General features: G+C 39.8%; 2 protein-coding genes across 7 annotated transcripts in view; one reads left to right on the top strand and one right to left on the bottom strand.

The window, feature by feature from the left end:
- LOC143523574 (condensin-2 complex subunit D3-L-like) overlaps positions 1–12,390 on the top strand; it is a 65,175-nt gene that overhangs the window by 4,492 nt on the left and 48,293 nt on the right. The gene's annotated exons all lie outside the window — the stretch shown is intronic.
- The window catches only part of LOC143523854 (DNA-directed primase/polymerase protein-like), a 119,517-nt gene that overhangs the window by 76,122 nt on the left and 31,005 nt on the right, over positions 1–12,390 (bottom strand). For 4 of the 6 annotated variants that reach the window (XR_013133468.1, XM_077018238.1, XM_077018239.1 and 1 more), the window contains one exon: positions 1,370–1,471. The exons of the other annotated variants lie outside the window; for them this stretch is intronic. Coding sequence is in view for 3 of the 4 variants with exons in the window: in XM_077018238.1 (XP_076874353.1) it covers positions 1,370–1,471 (102 nt within the window). In the remaining variant the exon portion in view is untranslated. The remainder of the gene's footprint in view (positions 1–1,369; positions 1,472–12,390) is intronic. 6 annotated transcript variants of the gene reach the window in all.

The raw sequence follows: 12,390 nt of genomic DNA, 5'->3' as shown, positions 1-12,390 counted from the left end.
AATTCATAGAAAATAGACAGAACACATTTGTAACAGTTAGTAAACATTAATGGGTTAAAAGAATTCATATGTATAATTTTAAAAAGCTGCTATAACAACATGAATCATTAATTGGACACTTAGAATCTTTCTATTCTACTTAAGGCTACAGTTATACAGCGTCACTAAAGCACCATACTTATCAAGTTTTTGGGCTAGTGTATGTAAGTATGGAAGCTTTTCTGTGTCAATATTAAAATGAAAATGTAGCCTAACACGCATGTTCCACACATACAAGCTACTTTGAGCTCAAAATTCAAATGCAATAACTCCATTTACATTTGCAATGTGATAGACGTCTATTCATATTTCACATACATTTTGGTGCTGACAAACCACCGACACAAAAAAACATTCACATTCAGACTAGTATAAAAAGCACAAATTGCCTCTGCAAGCACGTACATTTTTATACACAACGTAAAAAATTATATACATAACATACTCATAGTCCATTATTTTGACTAAAAAAATTAAAACCTGTGCGTGACCAGGTTTTCCAACGAGCACAAAACATGCATAGCAACACTCGACCCAGCAGACGCTTCATTTACCCAAATACACCATTATCTGGGCTACATTAAACCATATACACGAATCGCCCGATTGTACAGTTATAAATCAGTACATGCAAGTGCTACTACTTCACTACATCTACAACCACGCCTACTCAGCCAGCGCCCTCGTGGTCAGCTGCACTGGGCGCCGCCATTACAGGCACAAGACCCGCACGCCATCTTAGAGCAACTACAAAACCGCTCTTACTCATACATGTACAATGCATGTATACTTGCTCATACATGTACACTGCAAATATATGTAACATCAAATAACTCGTTTTCATGAAAGAACTAGGCAATATAAATGAAAACTGATGGCACTCTGGACAACTACAACAGCACAAAAACGTCCCGCTAGCATACGCACGGAACATGCTAGCGTTGTACTAGCGAACGCACTAACCACGTTATAACATACTTTAATCCTTTATTTAGCTCATTTGCCATCTCATACACTAAAACGTCCATCTAAACACAATTAACCAAACAATCTAGAGCAAAAATCCGACGTCAAAAACAACACATTTCTGACATTTGTCTAATCGGACTAGCATGCTAAGCGCAAACAGCATGATAGCATTGAACTAGCACACGCGCTAATTACATTATAACATACTTTTATTCTTAATTTATCTCATTATCTCCCTCACTAAACTTTACGTACACACAAGTAACTTTATCACAAACAAGAACATTAACCCAGCATATTAAAAAACAGCACATTTTAGACAATTGTCTTACACTACTTAAGAGACCAAAGCACATCTTACCTCAACAAGAGCAGAATGAACGAAAGAACCTGATCGCACGTGCTAGGGAACATTCTGGGGCGGGGCCATCGACCAGAACAGGATACACGGGCAGCAGACACCCTTCAACAACCACAATGACTTTAAGTCCACATTAGTCAGTCTTTTAACGCCATCACATTTGTTGTGATCCTAATATTTATGATTCTGAAAATCAAATATTTAGAAGTAAATGTCTTGTGTGGTTTTCATGTCCCATGGCCTCAAAAACGCACACACACAGCCCTGTAACTTAAGTAAACATGCACTCACTTTCTTTATTATACTTGACTACCACAAGAACACCATGACAAACCAAAATAAGTATTTGTCAGCATGTTGATAAATTCTGTTTTTTTTTATTATTATTTACTCATGTTTTTTACTGCCTCATAGGCCTATTGTCTAGACTTCTCATTAAGAAATCCACTTCAAGCATTCTAATCAAAACGTATCACATATAGCATAAACACTCACAGATCTACCTACAGTACTCACTACACATGGTCTTTTCTCCCTCTTATCTCTCTCTGTATTACACACTCCACCATATTATGTCAGACATGCTCACTGTGACAACTAACACTGCCCATTATACACACACAGACACACATTCACATACAGCCCTTACTCATGAACACTTTCACATAATCACAACAAACCTATCTCTCTCTCTCTCTCTCTCTCTCTCTCTCTCTTTATTATACATGCACACACATACCTACCCAGTGATTACATACATGCTTACGCATCTCAGTCATAGGTTCAGCACATACACTACATACACCATCATCAGACATGTGAGTTGTCTGTGACAACTGACACTCCTAAAACCTCTTCATGACATATATATTTTATATTGCAACTGCCCCATAATTACACTGCCCTAGCCATTCTTATCCATACTTCAGGGACTAACAATCACATGCACAAACTAACATTTAGTTTGTTTTTGATAACACTCACACACTCTCTCTATCACACACACACATGCCTTCCTAGGCAAACAAATACAGCTCTAGCTCATGAATGCTTTCATGTACTCACACCAAACGTCACAGGCACACTCCTGTCTTGTCAGACATGTGAGTTCACTGTGACAACTGACACTGCCCATTATACACACACTCACTGCTGTGTAGTGAAAGTCTAAACAGCGAATGCCAGGGTGAGTCTGACTCCTCAGCCCACAGCTCTGCCCAGTTTTGGGGAGGGCTTGATTTCAGAGCTCAACTAGGTGAGGAAAAGCAATATGTAGCCTTTCCCTTTTACTCTTCCATCTAGAGGTTGCTGAGCACTTAACCACTTAACGCACGCACACACACACACACACACACACACACGTGCAGTCAAAGGCCAAGTGGTTTATATATGCAAACTGAGTGAAAGTCACAATGTACACGAGTAGATGATTGGCAAATATTTTTATTAAAGATGAAATGATGAGTGATGGGTTTGTTTTGGTTTACAAAGATAAACAACTGACAATCAATAAGAGCTGTGTGAAGGATATATACAGCATGTTAAACAATGTAGTCCTACAAGAAATAACTAATAATTATGATTACGACAAGCATAGTCATCTACTTAGTTGTCATTCCTGAGAAGTCGTAGGCACTATGATAGTGCTTCTGTATGTGGTATGAGAAGACAACTAAACACCAGTAGCCAATCTGTGCAACAAATGTCATGGTAGAGGTGCAAATGTGCATAACAAGTGGCCCATTAATTGCAGTATTTTTCAAGCATTGTGTGAGTCCTGTAGTGCTTCATAGTGTCTTACGATGAAAGAAAGTCCATGTGAATGCAGAAATCATCAGTGCACTGGAGTGTACAGATTTCTCAAGCTGTTCATATTTCAATTCACATGCAACTCACATAGTATGTTAAGGCATAATATTGCCCATTATACGCAAACACAAACACACACATTCACATATACAGCCCTAATTCATGAACACTCTCAATCACACCAAGCCTATCTCTCTCAGTCTATTACACATGCACACACACATGTACTGGCCTACCTATGGGTTTCAAATACACATTGCCCTAGCCATACCTACCCAGTGACGACACAAACACACACGTGCACAAGCACAGGCACACACATGCTTACTCAACTGTTTGCATCTCAGTCACAGGTTCAGCAGGGAGTGACACAGAGCCTCAGTCTCCCACACACGCTGCCACTCACACAAACATCCCCCCGTCAACCACCACACAATACGTGGGAAACATATTGTAATTGCTGAAATTTTTCTTATTATTAGGGTTCACACACATAGTGTGGGAAACCTATTGTAATTGTTAGGTTGTTTCTTCTTCTTTTGGTCCATATCTCCCACACTGTAGGTCCTAGAAATAAAATTCCACTTCAGTTGCATTCCTTGGCTCAAGCCAAACGAAAAAGCCTCAAGAACCGCCCACTTAGATTTTTTGCTAATTTGCATAATAAGCAAAACTACTTTTTTATACGATTTTGGTGTCAAAATATTCACAAGAATCTCATCATCAAACATTTCGACATTTCCATACAGTCTGGTTGTCACATGTCAATCAATAGCTCAGAGGAGTGGCCAAATTTACTTAAGAAGCTGTATCTCAGCAACGCTTTGACCAATCTTCATGAAAATTTATCAGTTGTTAGGGCAAATGACTCAGAGGTAACAGGTCAAAGCTGGCCACGATTGTCCAATAGGGGGCGCTATAACATGGGAAAAACTGTTTCTCAGAAACCATTAGTCACATCAAGCCAAAACTTTACAGGCATCATCAGGGGCCCAAGTGATATCAAGACACACAATGATGACATCATCACTCAAAAAACCATTTATAGCCTGAGGTCTTTGTGAGGTATACCAAGTTTGGTTCAAACTGTCGGGGGCGCTACAGTACCCAAAAACCTATAAAATCATAAAAACGCATGCTGCAATCTTGTTATGCATAATACAGACAAGTAATTGGCCTTGTATGATTCAGCTCAATGAGATCTATAACATTGCAATTACATCTCATAACAAAAAGTGCACTGCCTGACCAGAAATGAACCTTTTAATTCACCAAAATGTCATTGCATTACTGAGATTAATGAGTTATCAGTATGATAGTACTTGGGCTCCATCTAGTGGCCAAACACCGAAACTGACTGAAAACTATTGCTCACATGAAATACCACACAAACACACACAAAGCTGATCTCAGCATGTGATTTAGTTCTGTGATCTGAATCATTTTGCCAATACACATTATTTTGATCCTTTTGGGCCTTTAGTGCCTCAACTGAATCTTTTTTTTTACATAAAGTACACAGCCTGACCAGAAACGAACCTTTTAATTCACCAAAATGTCATATTGCATTACTGAGATTAATGAGATATCAGTATGGTAGTACTTGGCCTCCATCTAGTGGCCATATTCCGGAACTGACTGAAAACTATTACATCAAACACCACACAAACACACACAAAGCTGATCTCAGCATGTGATTAAGTTCTGTGATCTGACTCAATTTCCCAATACACATTATTTTGATCCTTTTGGGCCTTAAGTGCCCCAATTGAACCTTTTTTTGCACATTGATTTATTTGTGCATTTTTTTCCACTCAAACAGCTTTTTTTCACATTTAGGGTCTAAAGGACCTTTTGGGCCTCTGCCTATTGAGGCCAAGAGGCCTATTCGTGTGTGAACCCGCCAATTGCCGCTTGCGGCTATATTTAGGGTTCACACACGTAGTGTGGGAAACCTATTGTAATTGTCGGGTTTTTAGGGGTCCAAGCACTGAAGGTGCTGGAACCCTATTGTTTTTGTTCCGATTATTATTAGGGGTCCAAGCACCAGCGGTGCTGGAACCCTATTGTAATTGTTCCGATTATTATTATTAGGGGTCCAAGCACCACCGGTGCTGGAACCCTATTGTTTTTGTTCCGATTTTTATTATTATTATTAGGGTTCACACACATAGTGTGGGAAACCTATTGTTATTGCTCGGATTTTTCTTTCTTATTATTATTATTATTTTTCTCCGCATAAAACGCATACTGCAGCCTAGACCGTAAGGCCCAGGGAGACCAAACTTGGCAGACTGGTGTAGTCTGTTTGCGGGACCGTGCTAAAGTACAGAGACCCACATTGGCCTGATGGTGGCGCTATAGCGCAGCATTTTGCGTTTTGGTCCATATCTCCCACCCCGTAGGTCCTAGAAACAAAATTCCACTTCAGGTGCATTCCTTGGCTCCAGACAAACAAAAAAGCCTCAAGAACCATTAAGCTCCGCCTACTTAGATTTTTTGCTAATTTGCATAATATGCAAAACCTACTTTTTTATACTAGTCCTTGGTTTTTCATCGGATTTGTTCAATCTTGGTGTCAAAATATTCAGAAGAATCTCATTATCAATAAATTTGAACAAAATTGTTACATTTGCATACAGTGTCGTTGTGACATGTCAATCAATAGCTCTGAGGCGTGGCCAAATTCACTTCAGCAGCTATATCTCAGCAATGCTTTGACCTATCTTTATGAAAATTTATCAGTTGTTAGGGCACATGACTCAGAGGTCACAGGTCAAAGCTGGCCACGATTGTCCAATAGGGGGCGCTATAACATGGGGAAATTTGTTTCTCAGAAACCATTAGTCACATCAAGCCCAAACTTTACAGGCATCATCAGGGGCCCAAGTAGTATCAAGGCACACAATGATGACCTCATCACTCAAAAAACATGGCCGCCATGAGCCAATTAATTTTTATTTGAATTAATTGGCCATTTGACAGACTTACCATTGGCCAATCAACATGAAACCTCATCACTGTGCATATCCCAGGACTATGTGTCATACTGTGCAGTGTTGAAACATTTGGCCACTAGGTGGCGCTATTTGTGAAAATCATGCATAACTCCTCCAAATTTTCACTTAGGAACATGCAACTTGTTTCTTTTTATACCTTGCAGTAGACCTGACAACTTTGCAATTACAAGTCCTATTAAAAAATGCATACTTTTGTCACATTCATCAATTGTTTGAAAATAGCTCTTTAAGAACTAGTCCTAGGAATTTGATCCAATGATGGCAAAAATGGCATAGGCATAATCTGTAGACACTGTAGTTAACTAAATAAGGAAAAAATGTTGCATTTTTATTTGTCTGATTGGTCAATTTTTCCATTATATCCTTCTGGCCATGCCATAAATGACCTTTATTGCTATAACTCATAAACCATGTAAGTGATCAACTCCCAATTTGAAAGGCTTTTATACACTGAGGTCCTTGTGAGGTAGGCCAAGTTTGGTTCAAATTGGCCTGTCGGAGGCGCTACAGTACCCAAAAACCTGAGAAATCATAAAAACTCACGCAGCAATCTTGTTATGCAGAATACAGACAAGTAATGGGGCTTGTATGATTCAGATCAATGAGATCTATAACATTGCAATTACATCTCATAACAAAAAGTGCACTGCCTGACCAGAAATGAACCTTTTAATTCACCAAAATGTCATTGCATTACTGAGATTAATGAGATATCAGTATGATAGTACTTGGGCTCCATCTAGTGGCCAAACACCGAAACTGACTGAAAACAATTGCTCACATGAAACACCACACAAACGCACACAAAGCTGATCTCAGCATGTGATTTAGTTCTGTGATCTGAATCATTTTGCCAATACACATTATTTTGATCCTTTTGGGCCTTTAGTGCCTCAGTTGAATTGAATGTTTTGTCACATTGATTTACTTATGCATTTTTTCCACTCAAACAGCTTCTATTCACTTTTGGGTCTAAAGGACCTATTGGGCTTCTTTTTGCCTATTGAGGCCAAGAGGCCAATTTGTTGGTCTAAAAGACCCTTTGGGCTTTTTTGCCTTTTTTTGTGTGAACCCGCCAATCGCCGCTTGCGGCTATATTTATTATTATTATTATTATTATTATTTTTTTTTTTCTGCCTTAAAACGCATCGTGCAGCCTAAACCGTAAGACCTACAGACTTCTCCTTTGGCCAACTTGTAGTACTCCTCTCCGCTACTCAGGCGCAACACGCCAGCCCGATACGACCCTAGGTGGCGCTATAGCGCACACAAACGCATGAAAAAGTTTACACAGGTGTTTCTCCTACACCGTATGTCCTAGAGACAAAATGTAAACTGCATATGATCAGGCATGAGCTCATCTAAATAAAGTTCCATTGAAGCCATATGCTCCGCCCCTTACATGTCGAGCTAATTTGCATAATATGCAAATTTGCACACATTTTTGAGCGCGTACTAGTCCCTGGATTTTTCACATACATGCACATATGTGGTATCCATGCGTTCAGAAGAGTCTGAACTTTAATTGTTATGGAGCCAAAGTGCACATTTCTGCACATGGGCGTGGCCACATGCATCACAAGTCAAGCGTAGAAAATTCCTTCGCCAAAAATCCACATATTCTGCTGTATCTCAGGCATACTTTCATGTATTCACTCCAAATTTCACACACATGTACCTATTGGGTGTCTAGACCGGCACATACATTTTGGAAGACATGCACACCTAGGTGGCGCTATAACGGCCAAAAAACTCTCCTGCCCACACCGATTGGCCAAATAACTCCAAACTTGGTACGCATCATCTATATGCACCTATGACACAGGTCCTTGACCTGCACCATCATGTGTCCAATATGGCCGCCGCTATCGACCAATCAGCTTTCAGTACACCTTTCACAAGCTTTTCATATGCCAATTTTTTTTCTGCCTTAAAACGCGTTGTGCAGCCCAAACCGTAAGACCTACAGACTTCTCCTTTGGCCAACTTGTAGTACTCCTCTCCGCTACTCAGGTGCAACACGTCAGCACGATCCGCCCATAGGTGGCGCTACAGCGCACTCAAACGCATGAAAAAGTTTACACAGGTGTTTCTCCTACACCATATGTCCTAGAGATAAAATTCAAACTGCATCTGATCAGGCATGAGCTCATCTAAAAAAAGTTCCATTGAAGCCATATGCTCCGCCCCTTACATGTCGAGCTAATTTGCATAATATGCAAATTTGCTCACATTTTTGAGCGCGTACTAGTCCCTGGATTTTTCACATATATGCACATATGTGGTATCCAGGCGCTCACAAGAGTCTGAACTTTAATTGTTATGGAGCCAAAGTGCACATTTCTGCACATGGGCTTGGCCACATGCATCACAAGTCAAGCGTAGAAAATTCCTTCGCCAAAAATCCACATATTCTGCTGTATCTCAGGCATACCTTCATGTATTCACTCCACATTTCACACACATGTACCTATTGGGTGTCTAGACCGGCACATACATTTTGGCAGACATGCACACCTAGGTGGCGCTATAACAGCCAAAAAACTCTCCTGCCCACACCGATTGGCCAAATAACTCCAAACTTGGTATGCATCATCTATATGCACCTATGACATAGGTCCTTGACCTGCTCCATCATATGTCCAATATGGCCGCCGCTATCGACCAATCAGCTTTCAGTTCACATTTCACAAGCTTATCATATGCCAATCAACATGAAACTCACATATTATGTTCATCTACACACCCTCTAAGACATACTCAAGTATGACGGGAATTGCACCACTAGGTGGCGCTATACTAGAATTTCCTGAATTACCCCTACATCTTTCTTACACATGCACACACATGCAATGGCCTACCTATAGGTTTCATATACACATTGCTTCACCCATACCTACCCAATAATTACACACACATGCTTACGCATCTCAGGCGTGCCAGATGGTGCCCATACCCTGCGCTTGGACCCCGTAATTGCCGCTTGCGGCTATATTTTCTTTCTTATTATTATTATTATTATTATTTTTCTCCGCATAAAACGCATACTGCAGCCTAGACCGTAAGGCCCAGAGACACCAAACTTGGCAGAATGGTGTAGTCTCTTTGCGAGACCGTGCCAAAGCACAGAGACCCACATTGGCCTGATGGTGGCGCTATAGCGCACCATTTTGCGTTTTGGTCCATATCTCCCAAACCGTAGGGCCTAGACACAAAATTCCACTTCAGGTGCATTCCTTGGCTCAAACCAAACAAAAAAGCCTCAAGAACCATTAAGCTCCGCCTACTTAGATTTTTTGCTAATTTGCATAATATGCAAAACCTACTTTTTTATACTAGTCCCTGGTTTTTCATCGGATCACCACAACCTTGGTGTCAAAATATTCAGGAGAATCTCATTATCAAAGTTGCTTAAAAACATTTTGAGATTTGCATACAGTCTGGTTGTCACATGTCAATCAATAGCTCCAAGGCGTGGTCAAATTTACTTAAACAGCCATATCTCAGCAACGCTTTGACGGATCTTCATAAAATTTTAACCGTTGTTAGGGCACATGACTCCGAGGCCATAGGTCAAAGCTGGCCACGATTGTCCAATAGGGGGCGCTATAACATGGGAAAAACTGTATCTCAGAAACCATTAGTCACATCAAGCCAAAACTTTACAGGCATCATCAGGGGCCCAAGTGATATCAAGACACACAATGATGACATCATCACTCAAAAAACATGGCCGCCATGAGCCAATTAATTTTTATTTGAATTAATTGGCCATTTGACAGACTTACCATTGGCCAAACAACATGAAACCTTACCACTGTGCTTATCTCAGGACTATGTGTCATGCTGTGCAGTTTTAAAACATTTGGCCACAAGGTGGCGCTATTTGTGAAAATCATGCATAACTCCTCCAAATTTTCACTTAGGAACATGCAACTTGTTTCTTTTTATTCCTTGCAGTAGACCTGACAACTTTGCAATTACAAGTCCTATAAAAAAATGCATACTTTTGTCACATTCATCTATAGTTTGAAAATAGCTATTTACAAACTAGTCATAGGAATTTGATCCAATTATGGAAAAATTGATATGAGCATAATCAGTAGACTCTGTAGGTAAAAACTGATCAAAAAAATAATGGATTTTTATTTATCTGATTGGTCCATTTTCCCATTATATCATTGTGGCCATGCCATATATGACCTATATTGCTATAACTCATAAACCATGTATGCAATCAACTCCCAATTTGAAAGGCTTTTATATCCTGAAGTCCTTGTGAGGTATGCCAAGTTTGGTTCAAATTGGCCTGTCGGGGGCGCTACACTACCCAAAAACCTAAAAAAACATAAAAACTCATGCTGCAATCTTGTTATGCAGAATACAGACAAGTAATTGGTCTTGTATGATCCAGATCAATAAGTTCTATAACATTGCAATTGCATCTTATAACAAAAAGTGCACTGCCTGACCAGAAATGAACCTTTTAATTCACCAAAATGTCATTGCATTACTGATATTAATGAGATATCAGTATGATGGTACTTGGGCTCCATCTAGTGGCCAAACACCAAAACTGACTGAAAACTATTGCTCACATGAAACACCACACAAACACACACAAAGCTGATCTCAGCATGTGATTTAGTTCTGTGATCTGAATCATTTTGCCAATACACATTATTTTGATCCTTTTCGGCCTTTAGTGCCTCAACTGAATCTTTTTTTTTACATAAAGTACACAGCCTGACCAGAAACGAACCTTTTAATTCACCAAAATATCCTATTTCATTACTGACATTAATGAGATATCAGTATGGTAGTACTTGGCCTCCATCTAGTAGCCATATTCTGACTGAAAACTATTGCTCACATGAAATACCACACAAACACACACAAAGCTGATCTCAGCATGTGATTTAGTTCTGTGATCTGAATTATTTTGCCAATGCACATTATTTTGATCCTTTTAGCCCTTTAGTGCCCCAATTGAACTTTTTTGCACATTGATTTATTTGTGCATTTTTTCCACTCAAACAGCTTCTTTTTCACATTTAGGGTCTAAAGGACCTTTTGGGCCTCTGCCTATTGAGGCCAAGAAGCCTATTCGTGTGTGAACCCGCCAATTGCCGCTTGCGGCTATATTTATTATTATTTTTCTCCGCATAAAACGCATACTGCAGCCTAGACCGTAAGGCCCAGAGACACCAAACTTGGCAGAATGGTGTAGTCTCTTTGCGAGACCGTGCTAAAGCACAGAGACCCACATTGGCCTGATGGTGGCGCTATAGCGCACCATTTTGCGTTTTGGTCCATATCTCCCAAACCGTAGGTCCTAGAAACAAAATTCCACTTCTGAGGGATTCCTTGGCTCAAGCCAAACAAAAAAGCCTCAAGAACCATTAAGCTCCGCCTACTTAGATTTTTTGCTAATTTGCATAATATGCAAAACCTACTTTTTTATACTAGTCCCTGGATTTTCATCTGATCACCACAACCTTGGTGTCAAAATATTCAGGAGAATCTCATTATCAAAGTTGCTTAAAAACATTTTGAGATTTGCATACAGTCTGGTTGTCACATGTCAATCAATAGCTCCAAGGCGTGGCCAAATTTACTTAAACAGCCATATCTCAGCAACGCTTTGACCGATCTTCATAAAATTTTAACAGTTGTTAGGGCACATGACTCTGAGGTCATAGGTCAAAGCTGGCCACGATTGTCCAATAGGGGGCGCTATAACATGGGAAAAACTGTATCTCAGAAACCATTAGTCACATCAAGCCAAAACTTTACAGGCATCATCAGGGGCCCAAGTGATATCAAGACACACAATGATGACATCATCACTCAAAAAACATGGCCGCCATGAGCCAATTAATTTTTATTTGAAATAATTGGCCATTTGACAGACTTACCATTGGCCAAACAACATGAAACCTCACCACTGTGCATATCTCAGGACTATGTGTCATGCTGTGCAGTTTTAAAACATATGGCCACTAGGTGGCGCTATTTGTGAAAATCATGCATAACTCCTCCAAATTTTCACTTAGGAACATGCAACTTGTTTCATTTTATTCCTTGCAGTAGACCTGACAACTTTGCAATTACAAGTCCTATTAAAAAATGCATACTTTTGTCACATTCATCTATTGTTTGAAAATAGCTATTTACAAACTAGTCATAGGA

This window comes from Brachyhypopomus gauderio, chromosome 1, assembly GCF_052324685.1.
Source record: "Brachyhypopomus gauderio isolate BG-103 chromosome 1, BGAUD_0.2, whole genome shotgun sequence".
NCBI lineage: Eukaryota > Metazoa > Chordata > Actinopteri > Gymnotiformes > Hypopomidae > Brachyhypopomus > Brachyhypopomus gauderio.
Note: the sequence above shows the minus strand (reverse complement) of the source record. Positions and strands in the feature narration are given on the sequence as shown.